The sequence below is a fragment of the Triturus cristatus genome, chromosome 6 (genome assembly GCF_964204655.1).
Source record: "Triturus cristatus chromosome 6, aTriCri1.1, whole genome shotgun sequence".
Taxonomy (NCBI): domain Eukaryota; kingdom Metazoa; phylum Chordata; class Amphibia; order Caudata; family Salamandridae; genus Triturus; species Triturus cristatus.
The window spans coordinates 386,432,263-386,451,927 of record NC_140589.1 but is presented as its reverse complement, the minus strand read 5'-3'; the positions used below and the strand labels follow the sequence as shown (position 1 = coordinate 386,451,927).

Sequence of the window (19,665 nt, the reverse complement as noted above, 5' to 3'; positions counted from 1 at the left end):
TGAGCAGGGCAAAGTTGTTGTTGGTGGTGGCAATGATGACGGTTTCAGTGGTGTGATTACTGTGGAATATGGTCTGGTGTCGGTTGTCTTGAACTGGTTGCATGGAGGAAATTTGTAAGTTGCTTGTTGAGTGTGTTCTGGATGACATTTGCTGGGTAGGGAAGCAGGGTGATGTACCAGGAGATCCTGCGGTACTGCTGTCCATTGTTTAAGAAGGCCCTGGGTCTCTGCATGCCTCCAGCACCAATGGAATGTGGCTAACTCAAAGGAGACATTCAGGACGCGCTGGACGTGGGCTTCAAGGATGGGGAATGATGTGGTTGGGATGTTGTGTGGGAAGGGGCTTGATGGAGAGCGAGAGTGGATGGTGCACATGAGCCAGGTGGTGTACTTGCTGCTGACGGGAGTCCAGAACCTGAGGGGGGTTTGTCCTGCGGATAATAGTGCTGTCTGCCTCTGTGTGCCAAGGCTGTTGTGTATGGCCATGAGCTAGCAGTGGTACAAAGTTGCAAGGGATGTGATCTGCCTTGCAAGGGTGGGGTGTCTTGGATGGAGATCTGCTGTCAGTTCACTCACAATGCTGATGAGCTCCTTGATGTCGTGTGTTTTGGCGTCTCAGCACTATCTGAAGGATCTCCATTTGTCTTTGCTGATGATATGGTGATGGCTGTGTTTGGTCTTTTACAGGCCTGTAAGGTAAATGATGGCTCTTTGTGTTGCAAGGTGTGCACAAGATTCCGGCTAGGTCTGTAGGAGTCCAGTAGTTCTGCCTTGTCCCAGGTGCGTTAACTATTGTTGTGCTTCACAGGAAAGTCCGCCAATGTGGCAAGATGGTTGGATCAGTTGCTGATCCAGTGCATGAGGTCTCAGGGTGTTACGTTGGTGTTGTTTTGAGTGTCCCACACAGCTTGTCTGTGGTGACTTACATCAAGCATCTTTGGGGGATCGTTAGCAGTGTGTGGGGCAGTGTGTTGCTTGTCGGAGACGTCAATTAAAATGTTGATAGACCAATGATGGATGGTGGTGTGGTTCTCCACCAGCCAGAAGTTTCTGGCCCCCAGCCACATGTAGCCTGTGGAGGTGAGGGCGTGCATGCAGATGTACGTGTTGATGGCTTAGCGCAATTGTGGATGTAGGCCTGGATATCTGTAGATGAGTCTTACTCTGAGGGTTACCAGGGAGTTGCTGCAAACCCGAATTTGTGACTCTGAGGGTGTACTTAGGAATAAATTGCAAGTCATCCTCTGGGATTGTTGGTGCCGTCTCTGCGGGTGATCTTGTATCCGTCTGAGATGGCAATGAAGAAGTCGTGTGCTGAGGATGCTTATTTCCAGGTTACTGTAATGAAGGTGATGTGTGGGGCTGTTGTGTTGAGGAGGTAACAGAGTCCAATGGTGTGCTGGTAGACGGAGCCGGTGTGGAGTAGGAGGCATATGACCTGGTTGTTCTGACAGGGTCTGGTAGGCTGGGCAGCGCTGTGTAGGCAGTTGGAGTTGCACACTCCGCATGCAAAGGTGTTGTGTGTGCACTTAGGGGTTGCCTGATAGCAGGCGGATGATTGTCTGGAGGACATTGCTTGGAGGTTGGCTGCAGCATGAGCCTGTTGTGTGACGTGGGTCATGCAAAGACCAGAGGCTTGTGCAATGTGCACGTTGCAGGCGCAGACGGTCCTGCCTTTGGCATTGCATTGGCGCAACAGTGGCACAGACAAGCTGCTGGCTGCATTAAGAATGGGTGGAGTGGGGAAGGGAGGAGCATTTTGGAGGCATGTGGGTTCCAGAATCAGGGCACTCGGCGGGGCGGTGCCGCAGGTGAGGCAGCAGCAGGCGGAAGGGGTGAGAAACTGGGCAAAAAGTAGCACACAAAGACAAGGAGGTCAGAAAGGCACAGTGCAACAGGTGTATTTAAAGGAGGGAGTGTCGGGTTACTCATGGATCACTATGAGAAAATGTATGACCAATCACCAAAAATGACGGCCACGGGGTCAGGCATGTGTTCACGTCCCGTTGTGGGGAGAAACCTGCACAAATACATACACAACCAGGGACTTCATGCACAATAGATATTATTAGCCATGAAGAACTGCATGCATGTTGTCCGAAGTACACATACACATATGCTCAATCGTTGACAAGTATGCCATAGATGACGCATGCAAACTGGCAAGAGAGCTGCAGTGACAGAGATGAGGCACTTTGGATTGTGCTGAACACCTTTATTCCACATACACACACAGTGGGAAATGCATCCATGTGAACAGACTCACAGGTCAGTTGACAGAACATGTGGGACATACGCTGGACCCCCCTTCACAACACGGATGATGTAAATCCCAATGAACTGGCACTCAAGTCAAGGGGATGAGCCAAACACATCCTGCTGCACACGGAGAGGCTGCAATTCCCCATAGAGCCTGTTGTTGTGATGTCCCACACTATGTCCACCCATAGCATCCGCAATGTTTCAGAGGCAAGGTTAACACACATTGATGCCTTCATCAGACTCCACACTCCACTACAGATGACAGTCAAGAAGGGTGACTATCATGTCATGGGAGTGATACTACATGTTATATGCTCCATGGTGAGAAGACATGTATGCATGGTACCACAACATGCACAGAAGCAGGCCCACACATTCCCAACCCGTACCACCACCAAAAAGCCTTGCTGCAATCCATACCCAAACTGACATTTCCACATGTCCGTGCATGGAACGTTGCAATCCTCATGAGGAATGGCAGGAGGACAACGATGACACGAGCAGACAACATGCGCAAAAACCTGGGAATGACAGACACACAAGAAGTCACCTAAAACAATTCTCGCCGCACACATGGACATTTACAAAACATGAACAATGTTGGACACATGTAAATGTCAAAGAAAGTCTCTCTGCAAAACTGTGTGGTATGACATCATTACTCGAGTGACACATCAGAACACACATCAAAGTCACTTTGCATTCAGTTAGCTGGACACACACATTGCAACACATGCCACTCAATGCTACAAGCTTGCACACTCATACCCAGTGACTCACCATTATGAGAAGAAGTTGCGTATGAGCTGACTCCGGGTATCATCCTCCTCCTCCTTCTCCTCATCAATAGCCTCGTGAGCAAGCCCTTGATCCTCCACGGGTGGATGTTCCTGCTCATCCGGATCCAGGATGAGTGGCACTGCCTTCTCCACTGTCATGTTGTGCAGCATGCAGCACACGAGGAAGATACGGCAGACCTTCTCTGGGGCATAAGGAAGGGACCCGCCTGTCTTGTCCAGGCACCGGAATCGGCTCTTCAGGAGTCCAAACGTCCTCTCAATCACTCACCTGGTCTGCCCGTGTGCATTGTTGTACTGGTGATCTGCAGCTGTTCTTGGGTTGCGGAGAGGTGTCAGCAACCATGGCATGTTGGCATAGCCAGAGTCCCCTACATGGAAACATCATGTAAAAAAGTGGGTCAGGAGATACCGTAAGAGCCAAAGATACCGCAACACACAGGACAAACAGAGTATACCCACCAACAAGACATGCTCGTTCGTTGTGCAGCCGCAGCATCATTTGTGGTACCCTGCTACGCCTCATGATGTAGGCATCGTGTGCTGATCCTGGAAAGCGTGCACAGATATGGCAAATCAGCATGTTAGCAAGACACACCACAAGGGCATTTATCGAGTGGTAATGTTTTCTATTGCGATAGGCTTGTTCCTGTGCCTGTGGTGGTACCAAAGACACATGTGTACCATCAATGTACCCAATTACATGGGGCATCCCTCCCAGGGCATAGAAATCACCATTGACATCTGTCAACTCCTCAGGAGTCGGAAATGTGATGAATTCATCAAGGTGCTCCAACATGGCTGCTAAAACATCATGCAGGACACGGCTGAACATTGTCTGTGACATGCCACCAACATCAGCTATGGTGAATTGAAACGTACCTGTGGCAAAAAAATGTAGGGCTGCATCACCTTCATCTTTGGGGTCAGCGCAGTAGGATACCTGTGTCGCGGTTGGAGGTGTGGTGCCAGCCTGTCGGTCAAGTCCTCAATCAACTGTTGAGTGAATCTGTAACGACGGATTCAGGCACGTTCCCTCATGGCACCCAAGTCTGGCATTGTTCTTGGGACAGGCGGTGCCCTGCAAGACATTGTTTGTAAGAATGAAGATTGAGAGTCTGCCAATATCAATGTCAATGAACATAGCACATGTTACACTGCTAATACAGGTCAGGTAACTATGGAGTCGGGTGTGTGCAACACATACAGGACACATATGCCAGCTTGCTGGCACTCCTACAAAAAGCCAGATACACCTGTTGATTGTCAAGTCTACATGACATGCCCTGAAATGAGTTGGTGGCCAGTCTGAGTGAAGAGCCACAGATATCACCGGAGTGACACACAACCACATAGCTGCATTGGAAGGATGTCATCTCATCCACACAGCTGACTGCAAGGCACACGCACAGGTCACATGGAATGTCAAATGTACATATCAAACACATTGCGATGAAGGGGTACACGTGACAAGAGAAAGACACAGCCATTGAGACAACGCAGACATGTATGACTGGGAAAATATGATGTCCGATGCACACAGACCCTACAGCGGTGGGAATCCACACGTGGCATGGTGTGCTAAGATGTGTTCCATGCCCATCTCCACACAGACCCATGTTGGATGCACCAACAACAGATGCAGTTGACGGAACACTGACATCCAGCTCATGGGAACACATGACACACACCTGACATAGTCACAAAGGGGCACACTGATCGTGACATGTCAGTTGATAGAGTGTTCCTGTCCCTGGCATCAGGAGACAGATATAAGGCAGCCAGAACCCATGAGAGGGCACTTGCCTGCACAACTTTCCGGTCGACCACACTGTTGCTGTCTCTGCTTCCTCTGGACCATGTCACGTACTGTGGAGAGAGCCCAGCCATTCACCCAGGAGGAGAATGAAGCCTTGCTGGATGTCCTCCTCCCACAGTATACCAAGCTGTATGGGAGACCAGGGGAGCAGGTGAGTGCTGAGTCCACTAACTTTGCCTATGCACCTGTTGTGTGACTGTCAATATTGTGTCCAGGTGGGACTGACATGCAATGTTGTTTAGAGTGGGTCCCGGGGAGGGCATGCTGATGTCTCTCATGCAGAGCATGATGTAGTTCCTGTGTGCACTCCTCGCTTGCATTGTGCTTACTGTGACTTTCACTGCATAGTACATGACACTTTCAGCCTGGCAAATCCTTGGTGGATTTTTTTCCTATTGTCCTGAGGTGATTCAGTGGTCCCCCCGGTGTGACAGGTGACTGTACCCACAGATGTGTATGAGTTGAGTGGCCCTGTGGTGAGAGTGTCCAAATGATGTGTACGACCTCATGGACAGTGATGTGTGTGAATGTTCCTTGTCATGTGGGTGAGTGTCTATGTGAAGTGTTGCACCACAGCTGCATGGAGGAGGCAACAGATCAACCCATCTGATGTGACAAGTAAGCCGTGCTGTGTGTCTGACTTGCAGAGCTAGCATGACACCTGTGACACCCCACTGGCAAGTGGCACATGTGCAGAGTGAGGGTTGTATCCGCTGTTGTCAATGACAGGCAAGTGATCTGTGCTTGGGTGTGTCTGTCTAGTATGCTGATGGTGCGTCAGTGGAGTGGGACATGTGACTGTTTGGCATGTGCTGGCCTTCAGCCTGCTGTTGCATGTGCTGCACAGTGTGTGGCATGATCAGTGAGTGTGTCGCACCCCTCATGCCACCCTGTTGACTTTCAATGCCATGTAGTGCATTGGGGCTTGCACACAGGCCAATTTCTTATTGTGTATGATGCAATTCCTGTCTGCATCCTATGCCCTGTTCAACATTTCAATGAGGTTCAAATGTGTGTCTCTGGGACATGGAGCAGGTGTATTGATGTTGTGTCACTTTGTCATCCTGACAGGTAACTGCCTATGAGAAGGGGGTGATCTATAAAAACATTGTCAGGGCCATGAGATCTGAGGGGGAGCATAGTCGCCAGCTGCCACAGGTCCGCTAGAGGTGGCAGGACATCCGGTGCTGGACCCGGCGGATCGCCCGGGTCCAGCTGGGGTTTGACAGTCCTCACCCCCACGGCGGCCGCCGACACCTGACCCCCCCACATGAAACGTGTCCTGGTGGTGGTATTCCCTGAGCTCGATAGGCAGTTACAGGAGAGACTGCAGCAAGAAGGGCGTAGGTACATGGCTGTTTGTCGTGTTATGTGTCGCCAGCTTTTGGAAGTGCTCTGTAGCCTGGATACACTCCCAGAGTTAATATGTGCAGTGCGTTTTCGGTTCCCCAATGTCAACTGGTGCTCTTTTTCATCCCTTCCCCTTCTTGACATGTGTCCCCTGGTCTGTGTGTAATCACATTTGCACATGGTCATCTAGGGTGCCAGTAAATCTAAGTGCACATTGCTTTATGCATCATGTGGGAGGGTGATCTGTGACTTGTGTTGGTACCTTGCCTGTGCCATGACCTGTTCACTATGTTGGGGGTCCATATTTGTTGTCACTGATGATGATTCTCAACATAGGAGTGTGAGCTTTCAACTGAACACCCTTGCAGCATGCATGACCAACGCTGTGGCCTCAGACATGATGTGCATGAGTGGGAGATATGCATATTGCCATGACGGTTGAATATGGTACAGTCAGCTCATTCCAGGACCATGGAGCAGTGTGCCCACTACAGTCCCCTGAGACACCCTGGTCTCCTTATCATGTGTGTCATCCAACACTGTGCACATTCTTTGTGGGTTCAGCATAGGTCTGCCTCTGTGGCATTGTTCCCTAGCCTAGTTTGTATTTTGCAAATGTGTGCTACGTGTGTCCACTGGACAGGGATACACCATTTTGCTTGTGCATACTCACACTGGGCAGTGCCTGTGCGGCTATTCACAACAATCTGTTGATGGTTGTTTGTCACGAATATGTGTTGCCAGCCCCACGAGGTGATGTTGTGTAAATGAAGCTATTTTTCAAGCACAGTTATTGTAACCCTGAATAAGAGGTGTCACTTCTTGATCTGTATCAATCACATTGACTCAGGCATGGGGTGGGGTGTGCGGGAGAGACATACATGTGCAACCCTGGTTTTCCATTGCCAGGTCTGACTTGTGTGTGAGACTTGGCTGTACAAAGAATCACCGTGCAGTGCCCCTGTGATGCTGGCCAGTGCTTAATGTTCGTGCTTTGCAGCCTGTGTCAGTTTTTTAAAAACATGATTCCTGCTCATACTTTTTTAGCACCTGTGTGTGGTTCAGATGCAATGCTGTTTGGACTTTGTGTGCTGACATCAGTGTGTGCATTCTGGCTTGCCATGAGGGTGTCCCCACAGTACAGCTAGGCTTTTTTTCAACCCAATTGCAGGCCCATTAGCTTGTGCATTGTCCTGGGTGTGGACATGTGTGTCACTCAAGATGACAGGCAGTAGGTCATATGTGTAGCCAACTGTGTAATCAGGTGACGGATGGCCATGTGACAACTGACATAATTCAAGTTGTTACTCTTAAAAAATTGTACCTTGGCACTCACAGCACTTGTCAACAGTTCTTCATGTTTTAAATGTGGAAATTTGATGATTTGTGTTAAGAACACTGATGTGCCTGCATGAAAAAAGTCTCCCAAGGAAGTGCCCACCAAACGACAATTCCACTTTCATGGAACACACTGGCACATTTTCTAAGAAGCCACTGTTAGAATAAAATGGTGTTGCAGATTCTCCATATACATGTTCCCACAGTGCTCTTGGTTTTGTGAGACTCCTTTATTGTTGGTGATACAAACTGACAAGTCTCAAGACATCAAGACCTCCGTGGGCCCATGAATATGTACTTTCTGCAACACCATTCATTTCTAACAGTGGCTTCTTAGAAAAGGTGCCAGCGTCTTCAATGACAGTGTAAATGTACTTTTGTGTGCACTCCCTTGTGCGACATATTACATGCATGCACATGAGTGTTCTTTTCACGAAATGGTGAATTGCACATTCCAAACATGTTGATTGTGTAAAGTATTGTGAGTCCCAAGGTAGCAACATTTTTTTGTTTTGTGTTCCAAAGTACTTACAGGTCTCTGAGTGTGGGGACACCTTAAGTATTGATGTGTGTCAGTTTACGTTGGGTGCACCACTACTGTTTCTTTCAGGGTAAACAAGAGGTGGCATGACTTCATTGTATTTCTGTGCTCACCGGTTCACAGACAATAGCTACTCAGTGTATTTCTCATTCAAGTTGTGGCCTTTTGTGGGTTTTTTTTCCTGGTGTCCAAGTGGCATAGTGGGTCTACCAACTGGGCAGTACAGGGCTTACATATGTGCGGAATTATCTAGCTGTTACTCATGATGCATTGCCTGATATGCACTGTGACCAATTGTTCTTGTGGTACAAAAGGGGGTGGTGATGGACGGAGCATCAGAACCAATCAAACACTCACACCCAGTCAACAGATCTGGGTTTGATCCATCACCGTTCTTTAGCCCACTCTGCCACCCCAGTTCAGACATGGCCATATGCAAATCAGTCTGACCCTGTGCCTCATGGGTACAGTCCAGCCCGAACTGCCAAGCCATGGCTTCCCTGGACCGGAAACAAGCTTCCTAGGACCGGTTTCTGGCATTTCAGCCGTCTTCAGCCAGGCTTGCTTGAATCCAGTGGCAAAGTGAGCAAGGGACTCACGTCTGAGCATACCCTGCCAACTTATGGCGAACAAAGTGGTACAAAATGGGGTGGTGATGGACGGAGCATCAGAACCAATCAAACACTCATACCCAGTCAACAGATCTGGGTTTGATCCATCACCGTTCTTTAGCCCACTCTGCCACCCCAGTTCAGACATGGCCATATGCAAATCAGTCTGACCCTGTGCCTCATGGGTACAGTCCAGCCCGAACTGCCAAGCCATGCCTTCCCTGGACCGGAAACAAGCTTCCTAGGACCGGTTTCTGGCATTTCAGCCGTCTTCAGCCAGGCTTGCTTGAATCCAGTGGCAAAGTGAGCAAGGGACTCACGTCTGAGCATACCCTGCCAACTTATGGCGAACAAAGTGGTACAAAATGGGGTGGTGATGGACGGAGCATCAGAACCAATCAAACACTCATACCCAGTCAACAGATCTGGGTTTGATCCATCACCGTTCTTTAGCCCACTCTGCCACCCCAGTTCAGACATGGCCATATGCAAATCAGTCTGACCCTGTGCCTCATGGGTACAGTCCAGCCCGAACTGCCAAGCCATGCCTTCCCTAGACCGGAAACAAGCTTCCTAGGACCGGTTTCTGGCATTTCAGCCGTCTTCAGCCAGGCTTGCTTGAATCCAGTGGCAAAGTGAGCAAGGGACTCACGTCTGAGCATACCCTGCCAACTTATGGCGAACAAAGCGGCACAAAAGGGGGTGGTGATGGACGGAGCATCAGAACCAATCAAACACTCACACCCAGTCAACAGATCTGGGTTTTATCCATCACCGTTCTTTAGCCCACTCTGCCACCCCAGTTCAGACATGGCCATATGCAAATCAGTCTGACCCTGTGCCTCATGGGTACAGTCCAGCCCGAACTGCCAAGCCATGCCTTCCCTGGACCGGAAACAAGCTTCCTAGGACCGGTTTCTGGCATTTCAGCCGTCTTCAGCCAGGCTTGCTTGAATCCAGTGGCAAAGTGAGCAAGGGACTCACGTCTGAGCATACCCTGCCAACTTATGGCAAACAAAGCGGTACAAAAGGGGGTGGTGATGGACAGAGCATCAGAACCAATCAAACACTCACACCTAGTCAACAGATCTGGGTTTGATCCATCACCGTTCTTTAGCCCACTCTGCCACCCCAGTTCAGACATGGCCATATGCAAATCAGTCTGACCCTGTGCCTCATGGGTACAGTCCAGCCCGAACTGCCAAGCCATGCCTTCCCTGGACCGGAAACAAGCTTCCTAGGACCGGTTTCTGGCATTTCAGCCATCTTCAGCCAGGCTTGCTTGAATCCAGTGGCAAAGTGAGCAAGGGACTCACGTCTGAGCATACCCTGCCAACTTATGGCGAACTAAGCGGTACAAAAGGGGGTGGTGATGGACGGAGCATCAGAACCAATCAAACACTCACAGCCAGTCAACAGATCTGGGTTTGATCCATCACCGTTCTTTAGCCCACTCTGCCACCCCAGTTCAGAAATGGCCATATGGAAATCAGTCTGACCCTGTGCGTCATGGGTACAGTCCAGCCCGAACTGACAAGCCATGCCTTCCCTGGACCGGAAACAAGATTCCTAGTACCGGTTTCTGGCATTTCAGCCGTCTTCAGCCAGGCTTGCTTGAATCCAGTGGCAAAGTGAGCAAGGGACTCACGTCTGAGCATACCCTGCCAACTTATGGCGAACAAAGCGGTACAAAAGGGGGTGGTGATGGACCGAGCATCAGAACCAATCAAACACTCACACCCAGTCAACAGATCTGGGTTTGATCCATCACCGTTCTTTAGCCCACTCTGCCACCCGAGTTCAGACATGGCCATATGCAAATCAGTCTGACCCTGTGCCTCATGGGTACAGTCCAGCCCGAACTGCCAAGCCATGCCTTCCCTGGACCGGAAACAAGCTTCCTAGGACCGGTTTCTGGCATTATTGTTCTTGTGCTCATGTGTCAGATGTATACAGGTGACTGATGCATTTCGGTTTCTTCTCCTTGCCCACAGCATCATCATCCGCAACTGAGGGAGACACCTGCATGAACCTGGAGGAGGGACCCAGCGACAGTGCCACCAGTGCTGGGGAGTCAGAAGGAGCCAGTGGCACGAAGGGCGAGGGGAGTCAGTCGGAGGACCTGTCTGGAGGCGAGAGCAGCTACGACGCCGATGGGTCCGAGGCTGACCTCCCTGAGGAGGCGGAGGCTGCAACACCAACTGGCAGCATCCCCACATCTGTCCCCACCTCCTCCATTACCATCTCCGCCCTCCCAGTTGCTCCCGTCCTCTCTGTCCATGCAGAATCCCACCATGTCTCCTTCGGCCCAGGCTCCGCACCCCCTGCCGCTGTCACCCCTGCTTCCCTCAGTGAAGAGTCTATGGACATACTGCGGCAGTTGCAGGTTGGGCAGGCATCGGTGCTGAATGTCCTCCATGGACACACTAAACTGCTCACACAGATGGTGTCGTTCATGGAGGGCATGTCAGCAACGATGTCTGACCAACGCAGGTTTCTGCGGTCCATGGACTCTTCCCTGACGGCAGCAGTTACTCTCCTGCAGCGCTCCATCCCCCCCGTACCCCAGACCCATCCACACTGCCCTCTCCCATGCCTGCCCAACGCACACCCAGACAGTCACGGGCACGCACCCCACCAGACACATCCAGCACACCCCCAAGTAAGGCACAGCACACACCTCCTGGCACGCACACTCAGGGGGATGTAGGCACACCCACATTGGCTGGGGCAGATGACATACACGCAGCCACAGTCGCAGTCCGCAGTCCTCACAACCCTGTTCCTTCAAAACCACTCCCCTTAGCTCCCCTGCCAAACTCTCACCCAAGGAGACCTATATGGTTGAGCTGGGCCTCGCCCCCACTGAGCCACCACCCCACAAGCGGGCGAGGAAGTTCCCGGGCACGGGAGTTGAGTCCCCCACCATGTCCACCCCCTCCTCAAGAGTGCTGCACCCCATCCCTTGCCCACCACACCCTCCGTTGGCCCTGGGGTATCTTCAGGTGCAGGGGTTCAGATGGTGGCCTGCACCCTCCACACCTACCCATCCCCCTCATGTCCCTGCAGTGCCTGGTCCTGCCACAGATGATGCCCCCTCGGCGGACACACCTTGAGGTTCCTTTGTGCAGGCAAGGTAGGGGTGGACGCGGTCCCCTACGTCCACCCTTGGACTTGAGAAATGGACTGGCCATTGGCCTTTGTACATAGTCTCTTTTAAATGTATTTATTATTGGTGCTGAATAAAGCCTTTTCTTTTACTTTCAACACTATTGCATTTCAGGTTCTTGATGTTGGTGCTGAGGCTCCTGGAGTTGGTGTTCTGGTAATGTGTTAGGGTTCTGAGAAATGTTTTTGTATGATGGTCATGAGGTGGACCATGGTATCTGTGTGCCATCACAATGTCTCTGCAAAGAATCATTGGTAGTGTGTGTTCATTTAGTTTGGAGACATTGTCCCAAGGAGTGTTCCTTCCTCTGTGGCACCTGACATCTTCCCTGCAAACAGTTGCACAATTGTTGTGCTGACCTGTGTCCACATTTCCTTTGTTGGTGACGGATCCCTTCAACAATGGCCATGCCTGCTCACCGATGTCTCCTGCTGAATCGTCTGTGCCATCCTTGCTAGTCACTGTACTTGTGTTCTGGGTATGTAGGAATGCCTTCAGGGACAAATTGGCCCTTTTCAGCACTATGCATGTGTGTAATCACAGCCTACCACACAAATGGTACTTGTTATGCAGGGTATTTGGGCACCTCACTCACAATTGTGGGCATTGTATCTGGTGGAATTAAACCCTATTCCTTCCATGAGAGACAACATCTTGGTGGCTGGACCAGCACCTGAACAATCCTCTCAGTCCTGGGATGTGCGTGAAAGTGTGTGTTCCCTTTGGCTATCTTAGTTTTATATGCAGTTACATGACTATACAGTCTGTTGACATGAAATCAGGCTGTGTATTGTGCTGCATCCGCCATGGGTGGGTATGCATGTGTTATATGTCCTCACACCCACATGTGGTGTGTCATGCAATGTGTGGAAAACATCCATCATCCTGGGAGTGGGACATTGCTGTCAGTGATGTGTTGTAATAGCACTAAAATCATAGTCCAAAGTTAGGGATGCCTCCATACCACCATGTAGGTGTGGTCATCTGATGATGATGTACACCCCCCCATATCTCTGTCCACTGCTGGGAGTCATATGCACCCACCCCTCATATCTCTGACCACTGCTGGGAGTCATATGCACCCACCCCTCATATGTCTGGACACTGCGGGGAGTCAAATGCACCCTCCCCTCATATGTCTGGACACTGCTGGGAGTCCTCTGCACCCACCCCTCATATCTCTGACCACTGCTGGGAGTCCTCTGCACCCACCCCTGATATGTCTGGACACTGCTGGGAGTCATATGCACCCACCCCTCATATGTCTGGACACTGCTGGGAGTCCTCTGCACCCACCCCCATATCTCTGACCACTGCTGGGAGTCATATGCACCCACCCACGCACCCCCTTGGAGCAGTACACTGCTGGCCTGGACCTACACACACACCAATATGAAGGTAACATGCTGGGCCAGTCCTCTAAGCCCACATTCCTGGCGTGTGTATGCCTCGTATCCCAAATGTACTGTTGCCATAACGGGGTACGTGTGACATGCACCGTACCCACGCATTCATTGCATGTGTACGGTCCGTATCACAGTTCTACTGTGCCGTAGGGGTACGTGTGGTACGCACCGTACCCACGCATTCATTGCGTGTGTACGGTCCGTATCACAGTTCTAATGGTGCCGTAGGGGTACGTGTAACACGCACCGTACCCATGCATTCATTGCGTGTGTACGGCCTGTATCACAGTTCTACTGTGCGTAGGGTTACGTGTGGTATGCACCGTACCCACTCATTCATTGCGTGTGTACGTTCCGTATCACTGTTCTAATGGTGCCGTAGGGGTACGTGTGACACGCACTGTACCCACGCATTCATTGCGTGTGTACGGTCCGTATCACTGTTCTAATGGTGCCGTAGGGGTACATGTGACACGCACCATACCCACGCATTCATTGCGTGGGTACGGTCCGTATCACAGTTCTACTGTGCCGTAGGGGTACGTGTGACACGCACCATACCCATTCATTCATTGCATGTGTGTACGGTCAATATCACTGTTCTAATAGTGCCATAGGGGTACGTGTGACATGCACCGTACCCACGCATTCATTGAGTGTGTACGGTCCGTAGCACAGTTCTACTGTGCCGTAGGGGTACGTGTGGTACGCACCGTACCCACGCATTCATTGCGTGTGTATGGTCCGTATCACTGTTCTAATGGTGCCGTAGGGGTACGCGTGAGACGCACCGTACACGTCCACTTCTGTTGTTGCGGTTTGCAGGGGTTGCTGGCCACGCCCCCCCCAAGTGACCAGACCCTGGTGGTAATGTATGGCCTCCATATTATAGGTTAGGCTTTGAGTATGGGGTTGGTTTCCTGCCCCTCACCCCCCCTGGCCCCTGGGTGTTGTTCTCACCTTCTGCAGCATGTGCGTCAGGTGCGGTGCACCAGGTCGTAGGCCAAGAGGACCGGGATGACACGTACGACAGGGTTCATGGCGTGTACATCGCGAACAGGGGCTCCGTTGCGTAGCGGTTCGCGTCGGACTCTGCTTTTCCGGCTGTGTTTGACTCCCGTAAAAAAAGACCCATACGGAGTGACGTAGGGACGAATCATACTTGCTGGGCCGGAAACTGCTGCCTGAATACGTTCGGACGTTGCGTACAAGCTGTTCCGGATCAGAATCGTAGGTTTTTTTTGACCCGTACGGGCTTTTTTACGAAACGTACGGAAATAGGCTCTCTGTACGAATCGTACTTCCTAGGTTGTACGGAAAGTTTACCGGGTACGAGTCGTACGGGGTAAACGCTCCGTACAACGATTCGTACAGCCTTTTTACAAGATCGGAATCGGCCCCTAGATCTATAAGTTCATAAGGTAGACTCATGATAAGCCTGCTTGGAATTTAAATTGGTAGAACGTAATATACACATTACTCTATAGACTGGGATAGAATTGCCTATTTTGAACTTTTTAATGTGTGTTCGTGAATTCATCTGATTGTTTTTTTGCCGTACATGCATGGCACATTATTTTAACTTTTGCAAATCTTTTGGATTTTAACCTGAAGATAGTAATAATAATAATATAGAAGGTAAATCGTATTGTGTAGAACGAAATGTGTGGGCCTATTTTTGTATTACACACTCCAATTAACCACCTTCCACCTTAAGGATGCTGATTGACATATTAGAAATTGCACAGTCTTTATATTTTTCTAAACTTTTTTTATCGCTCTGACACGAGAAATTCTAAAGAGTAATTATACCTAGATTTACCTAATGCATTTGCACTGATTACGATGATCTCTTATACCTACCGTTCTGCCCTAAGATTACTGGTGACCTTGTGTCACATCGATTCTAAGTAGTTAAGCATTTTATTGTCACATAGGATTATACCATCATGTATTTATCTGCCCCTTACTAGATGCTCCTTTTAATGTGCCCTAAATATGTAGCCTGTGTTCTTTGGAATTTGTACTGCTATTAACTTTTTTTTATTGATGCATACATATTTTTATCTTGTACTTTCATGGCCTTCAGGCCGAAATAAAGTGTAATATTATTATTATTATTATTATTATTATTAATAATATAAATTATAACAATAATACTCAAATGCTTGCATAGAAGAAGAACTTGTGGGCAGAGCCACAGTGCCTTCTTTAGAGGTACTTCTTGCAGCGTTTTTTCAAGTGATCACATAAGGCCTTACAGATAGCTGCCCTGCCAAACCAGGGCTCAAAACCAATGAAATAAAAAAACAAAAACTGTTTTTGTCACACAGGATTAACAAAGCTTTACCTTCAAACATAATTTGTAGCAATACATGCTAGAAACGTGTTTGCAAGCTTTAACAGGGTGCAATAACTATCCACTTATGAAGGTCTAATGGCTGTAACGTGTGTTGCACAATGTAACAGACCTACTGCCAGCTACAGTCCTACAAGATATCACAAGTCTGCAGAGGAAATTCAGATTTGTCTCTGGATTCAGAGCAATTACCTTTTCTTTTTTGTTAAAAATCTGAAATGACACTACACAGCTCAGGCAATCTAGTACTGCCCTATACAGAGGAAGTAGATACTCTCTTTCCCTATGAATAAATTACACAATTTGTGTGTATTGATCAGTAATGTATCCAATCACTACACAATGTATGTTTGCTAAAAATGGTTCTAATGCAGTTCGACACTTCTCAGAAAATCAATGTAATCCTCACCATAATAATGTTATGATTGAATTATCTCCCCAACATATTTCTCTTGAAACTATGCAGTACATCTGTTGTTTAATCTGAAATTAAATGACCACGTCAGGAGGCCCTGAAATTCACAAGTACCCAATAAAGGAAAGAGCAACCTTAAAAAAACACCCTGCCTTGTAAATAAGGCTCTCTATTGCCACTCACCCAAATAAAATATAATACAATTTGTCCATTACTAACCGACCGGAATACTCAGGTCCACGTACTGTGCTTCTCCTAATAGGTCAGATTCAGGAGATATGGCAGCCGTCCTGTCCAGGTGCAAAGCATTTCTCCCTTTGGAGCTCCTCAGCTCAAAGTCAGAAGATCTTGAAAGACTCACCTTTTCCATCAAGCATATGGATAATCGTAACTACGCAAGTTTCACCTTTGTACTGCATGATCAGATGCCTAAGACCGCACGGTGCCTTCCACCATGGGCATGGGAATGCACAACTTGTCATTATGGCATTGTGGAGGGTGCTGCTGTAAGCAGCACCCGCAGCAATGTCAAATATGCAGACTGCGAAGCCAGGATGGTGGTCGCATCCTAATCGGTGGTGCGGGACCGCCGCACGTATGGCAGGCAGTCCCAGCACCACGAGGATGGCGGGCGGACTGAAGTCCGCCCGCCATCCGAATGGGCCCCTAAGAAGTGGTAATAGCTCACCCTTTTGAGTGATTTTTTGCACACCCTAGCCAGGATACAATCAGACGGTAGACCAAGAAGTTAAAAAAAAACAATAGGTATTTTCTATCTATGGACCCAGGATCTGGAATAACATCCCCTATCCATGAGGACTGCCCAATGTTGCTCCAATTGAGGAAAGAGTTGACAACTCACCTCCTTAAAAAACAATACATTAAAATGCATTGATCGACCATCACTTAACTTTTTCTGCTATTACTGACCAACTATTAATTGATCCTTGCTTGGTGACTTCAACACTTTTTAAAAGGAGTAAGATTGGCAGTGTGGCAGTGTGTCATCAATAGACTCACTTCACTTCATTTAAATCTATGTGTACTTTTCTGGGCATCAGGCAGTTTTCAGGAGTTCATCATATTTTGTCTTGAATCATCAATGTGCTTTTCTTTATTCCAATGTGTTTTTTTTAGGAACACAATGCGGACTCTGGCGAATGTGATTGAGTCATTTTACGTAATCCGAAAATGAACAGGGTATATGAATGAGATTTGTTACTAATTATCTTGATAGCAATCATAGAATCACGATATTTAAATTAATTCCACATTCAAATATTTAAATTCATGTTTACATTGACTCATCTGCCTTCAGACCACATAAAACATTTGTGAAGTCACATCTTTGTATCCATATGCAAAAAAAACTATAAGTATGAATTTGAAAGGAAGCCTCGTGAGTTTTTTTTAAATTTCTCTCCTTCTTTTTTCTATTTTTCAGAATGAGAGCTGTTATTGCTTTTGGAACCTCCCTATTAATGACATGCACTGCAGTGTTCTTTTCTCTAATAACACAAGACAAACATAGGCTTTATAGTAAGTATATTTAGGTAGTTCCTCTTATAGAAAATAGAAAATGTACTTTTGAGGAAGTAGCCAGAGACAAACAATATCCCCCTTTAAGCCATGTCACACATAGCAGTGAGCAAGCTAGAGAGGCAATTACACCCTTCCGTCGTTTGGTATGTTGCTCCGATGAAAGAATTCTGAAATTACCTTCTTTCCCTTATTTTTCTATCTTTGGCCCTTCTTTCTCTTTAGCCTATTTTTTTTCTCCCTCTTGCTTTGTTTAGTTCTTTCCATACTTTCTGTAATTTTTTCAATCCATCCTTCTGCTTACCTTTTTCGCACCATTCAACCTTCTCTCTATCTCCTGTTTGTTTTAATCCACCCTTCCTTTTCTCCACCCTCTTTGCCTTTTTCCTCCCTTTTATCATCCTTCGTAACATCCATTTCCTGGATCCCATTGCCCTTTCCATTAACCATCCTTATTTTCTGTCTTTTTCATTCTATCTTTCCTCCTCTCTACCTGATTTTTTTGCAACCTTTCTTCTCTCCATCTTTATCCTCTTCTGTCCTTCCTTCATCTATTCATCCATCTTTCCGTCTCAACATCCAAAAACCCTTCTCTCCATCGTTCAAGCCATTAATCAGTCTATCTCCTTCTCGCCATCCAAACATCCTATTCTCCATCGTTCAATCCATCCATCAGTCTATCTTTTTTCTCCATAAATCCATCTTTCTTTCTTTACATCCATTATCGCTGCATCGTCCTTCTCCCCATCATCCCTTCATTCTCCTCTCCATCCGTCTCTGTATTTAATCATTAATACATCCATTCCCTCTCCATTCCTCTCAGTGTACAACCCACTCTCCCTCTTCATTACATTCAAACGGCCATACTTATGATCTATTTGAAGACCACAATTCAATAAATTAAAGTCAAAGGAGTCATAAACACCAATGTAAATGTTTTGTGTTACACAGAACTGCCGAATGGCAATTTATCCACCCCCTTCTGCACGCCCACCTGCTCAAGCTGCTAAAATAGGGGGGGTTTTAATGATGCCTTTGCATACTAAAAGTATTATATGAGATTTATGGAATGCGAGCTGGAATCTATTATGGTGAATAAAGAATATGTGCATGCTGTAAAGGCTCCAGAGAAGGCAATGAGGTTCCAGACATCATTTTCACAGAGCCATATGCTGGTTAGGCATGTGTGACCATAATATATTTTTTTTAAGGTGTACTATCATCCCAAGAAATTTTCTAAGAAATAGACAGGGAAGATATGCAATGTGTTAATGAATAAAATAGTCTTAAATTATATGTAAGCAAAAACCTTGGAAGTTTATCCTGCATTCCAGGAAAAATCTAATTTTAGTAGGTTCAGTGCTTTTCATACAGTGAAAGAAATGTAATTTTCTGGTCTATTTTCAGTAACTTGTCTTCACCGTTGGGTGATGACCTTAGGTTTCTGCTCTACCTTGTAACCTGAAGTTCCAAGCATGTCTGCAAGACATTAGGATCCCTTTACACATGTGTACAGTCCCTAACACTTTGTGGTAAATGTGCCTACTTCAGTAGCATGGCCCACTCAACTCAACTCAATTCAAAGTCCTTTATTCGATCTTACTCATAAGATCATAAGTGTTTACAATCACAGTTTATAAAAGACATAGTAAAATGTATCATAAACCCAGGTGTAAAAAGAATGCAAACATTCATTATATCATAAAATCTAATTCCTCTATATGAATACAATAAAAACACGATAAGCCATCCTGCTATATCTTAAGGGCCCAGCTGCTTTCTCTTTTTCAGGCATGTCCAGAGAAATGAGGCCAGAGAAAAACAGACATAAGGGTTCTGCAAGGATTTGAGGAAGACCAGAGCTACACGACAAAGTTTAAAATTATGACTCTTGCAAATTGGTACAATAAATTTGTGTCGTTCTTGGCAATAAAAACCACCAAAAAACAAAATGTGGAGATCATTTTGTGGGGACTTGTTGTCACAAGGACATACTGAGAGATCGGAATGTTTATATTGCTTCCCTGAAGATCCTATCATCAGAGGGATCATATTTAAG

The 19,665-nt window shown here is 47.6% G+C and overlaps 1 protein-coding gene across 1 annotated transcript in view; it reads left to right on the top strand.

Moving 5' to 3' along the window:
- TPO (thyroid peroxidase) overlaps positions 1-19,665 on the top strand; it is a 961,894-nt gene that overhangs the window by 36,433 nt on the left and 905,796 nt on the right. The window contains exon 2 of the mRNA XM_085609184.1: positions 17,512-17,606. Within this exon, the coding sequence (XP_085465310.1) occupies positions 17,513-17,606 (94 nt within the window). The 5' untranslated portion in view covers position 17,512. The remainder of the gene's footprint in view (positions 1-17,511; positions 17,607-19,665) is intronic.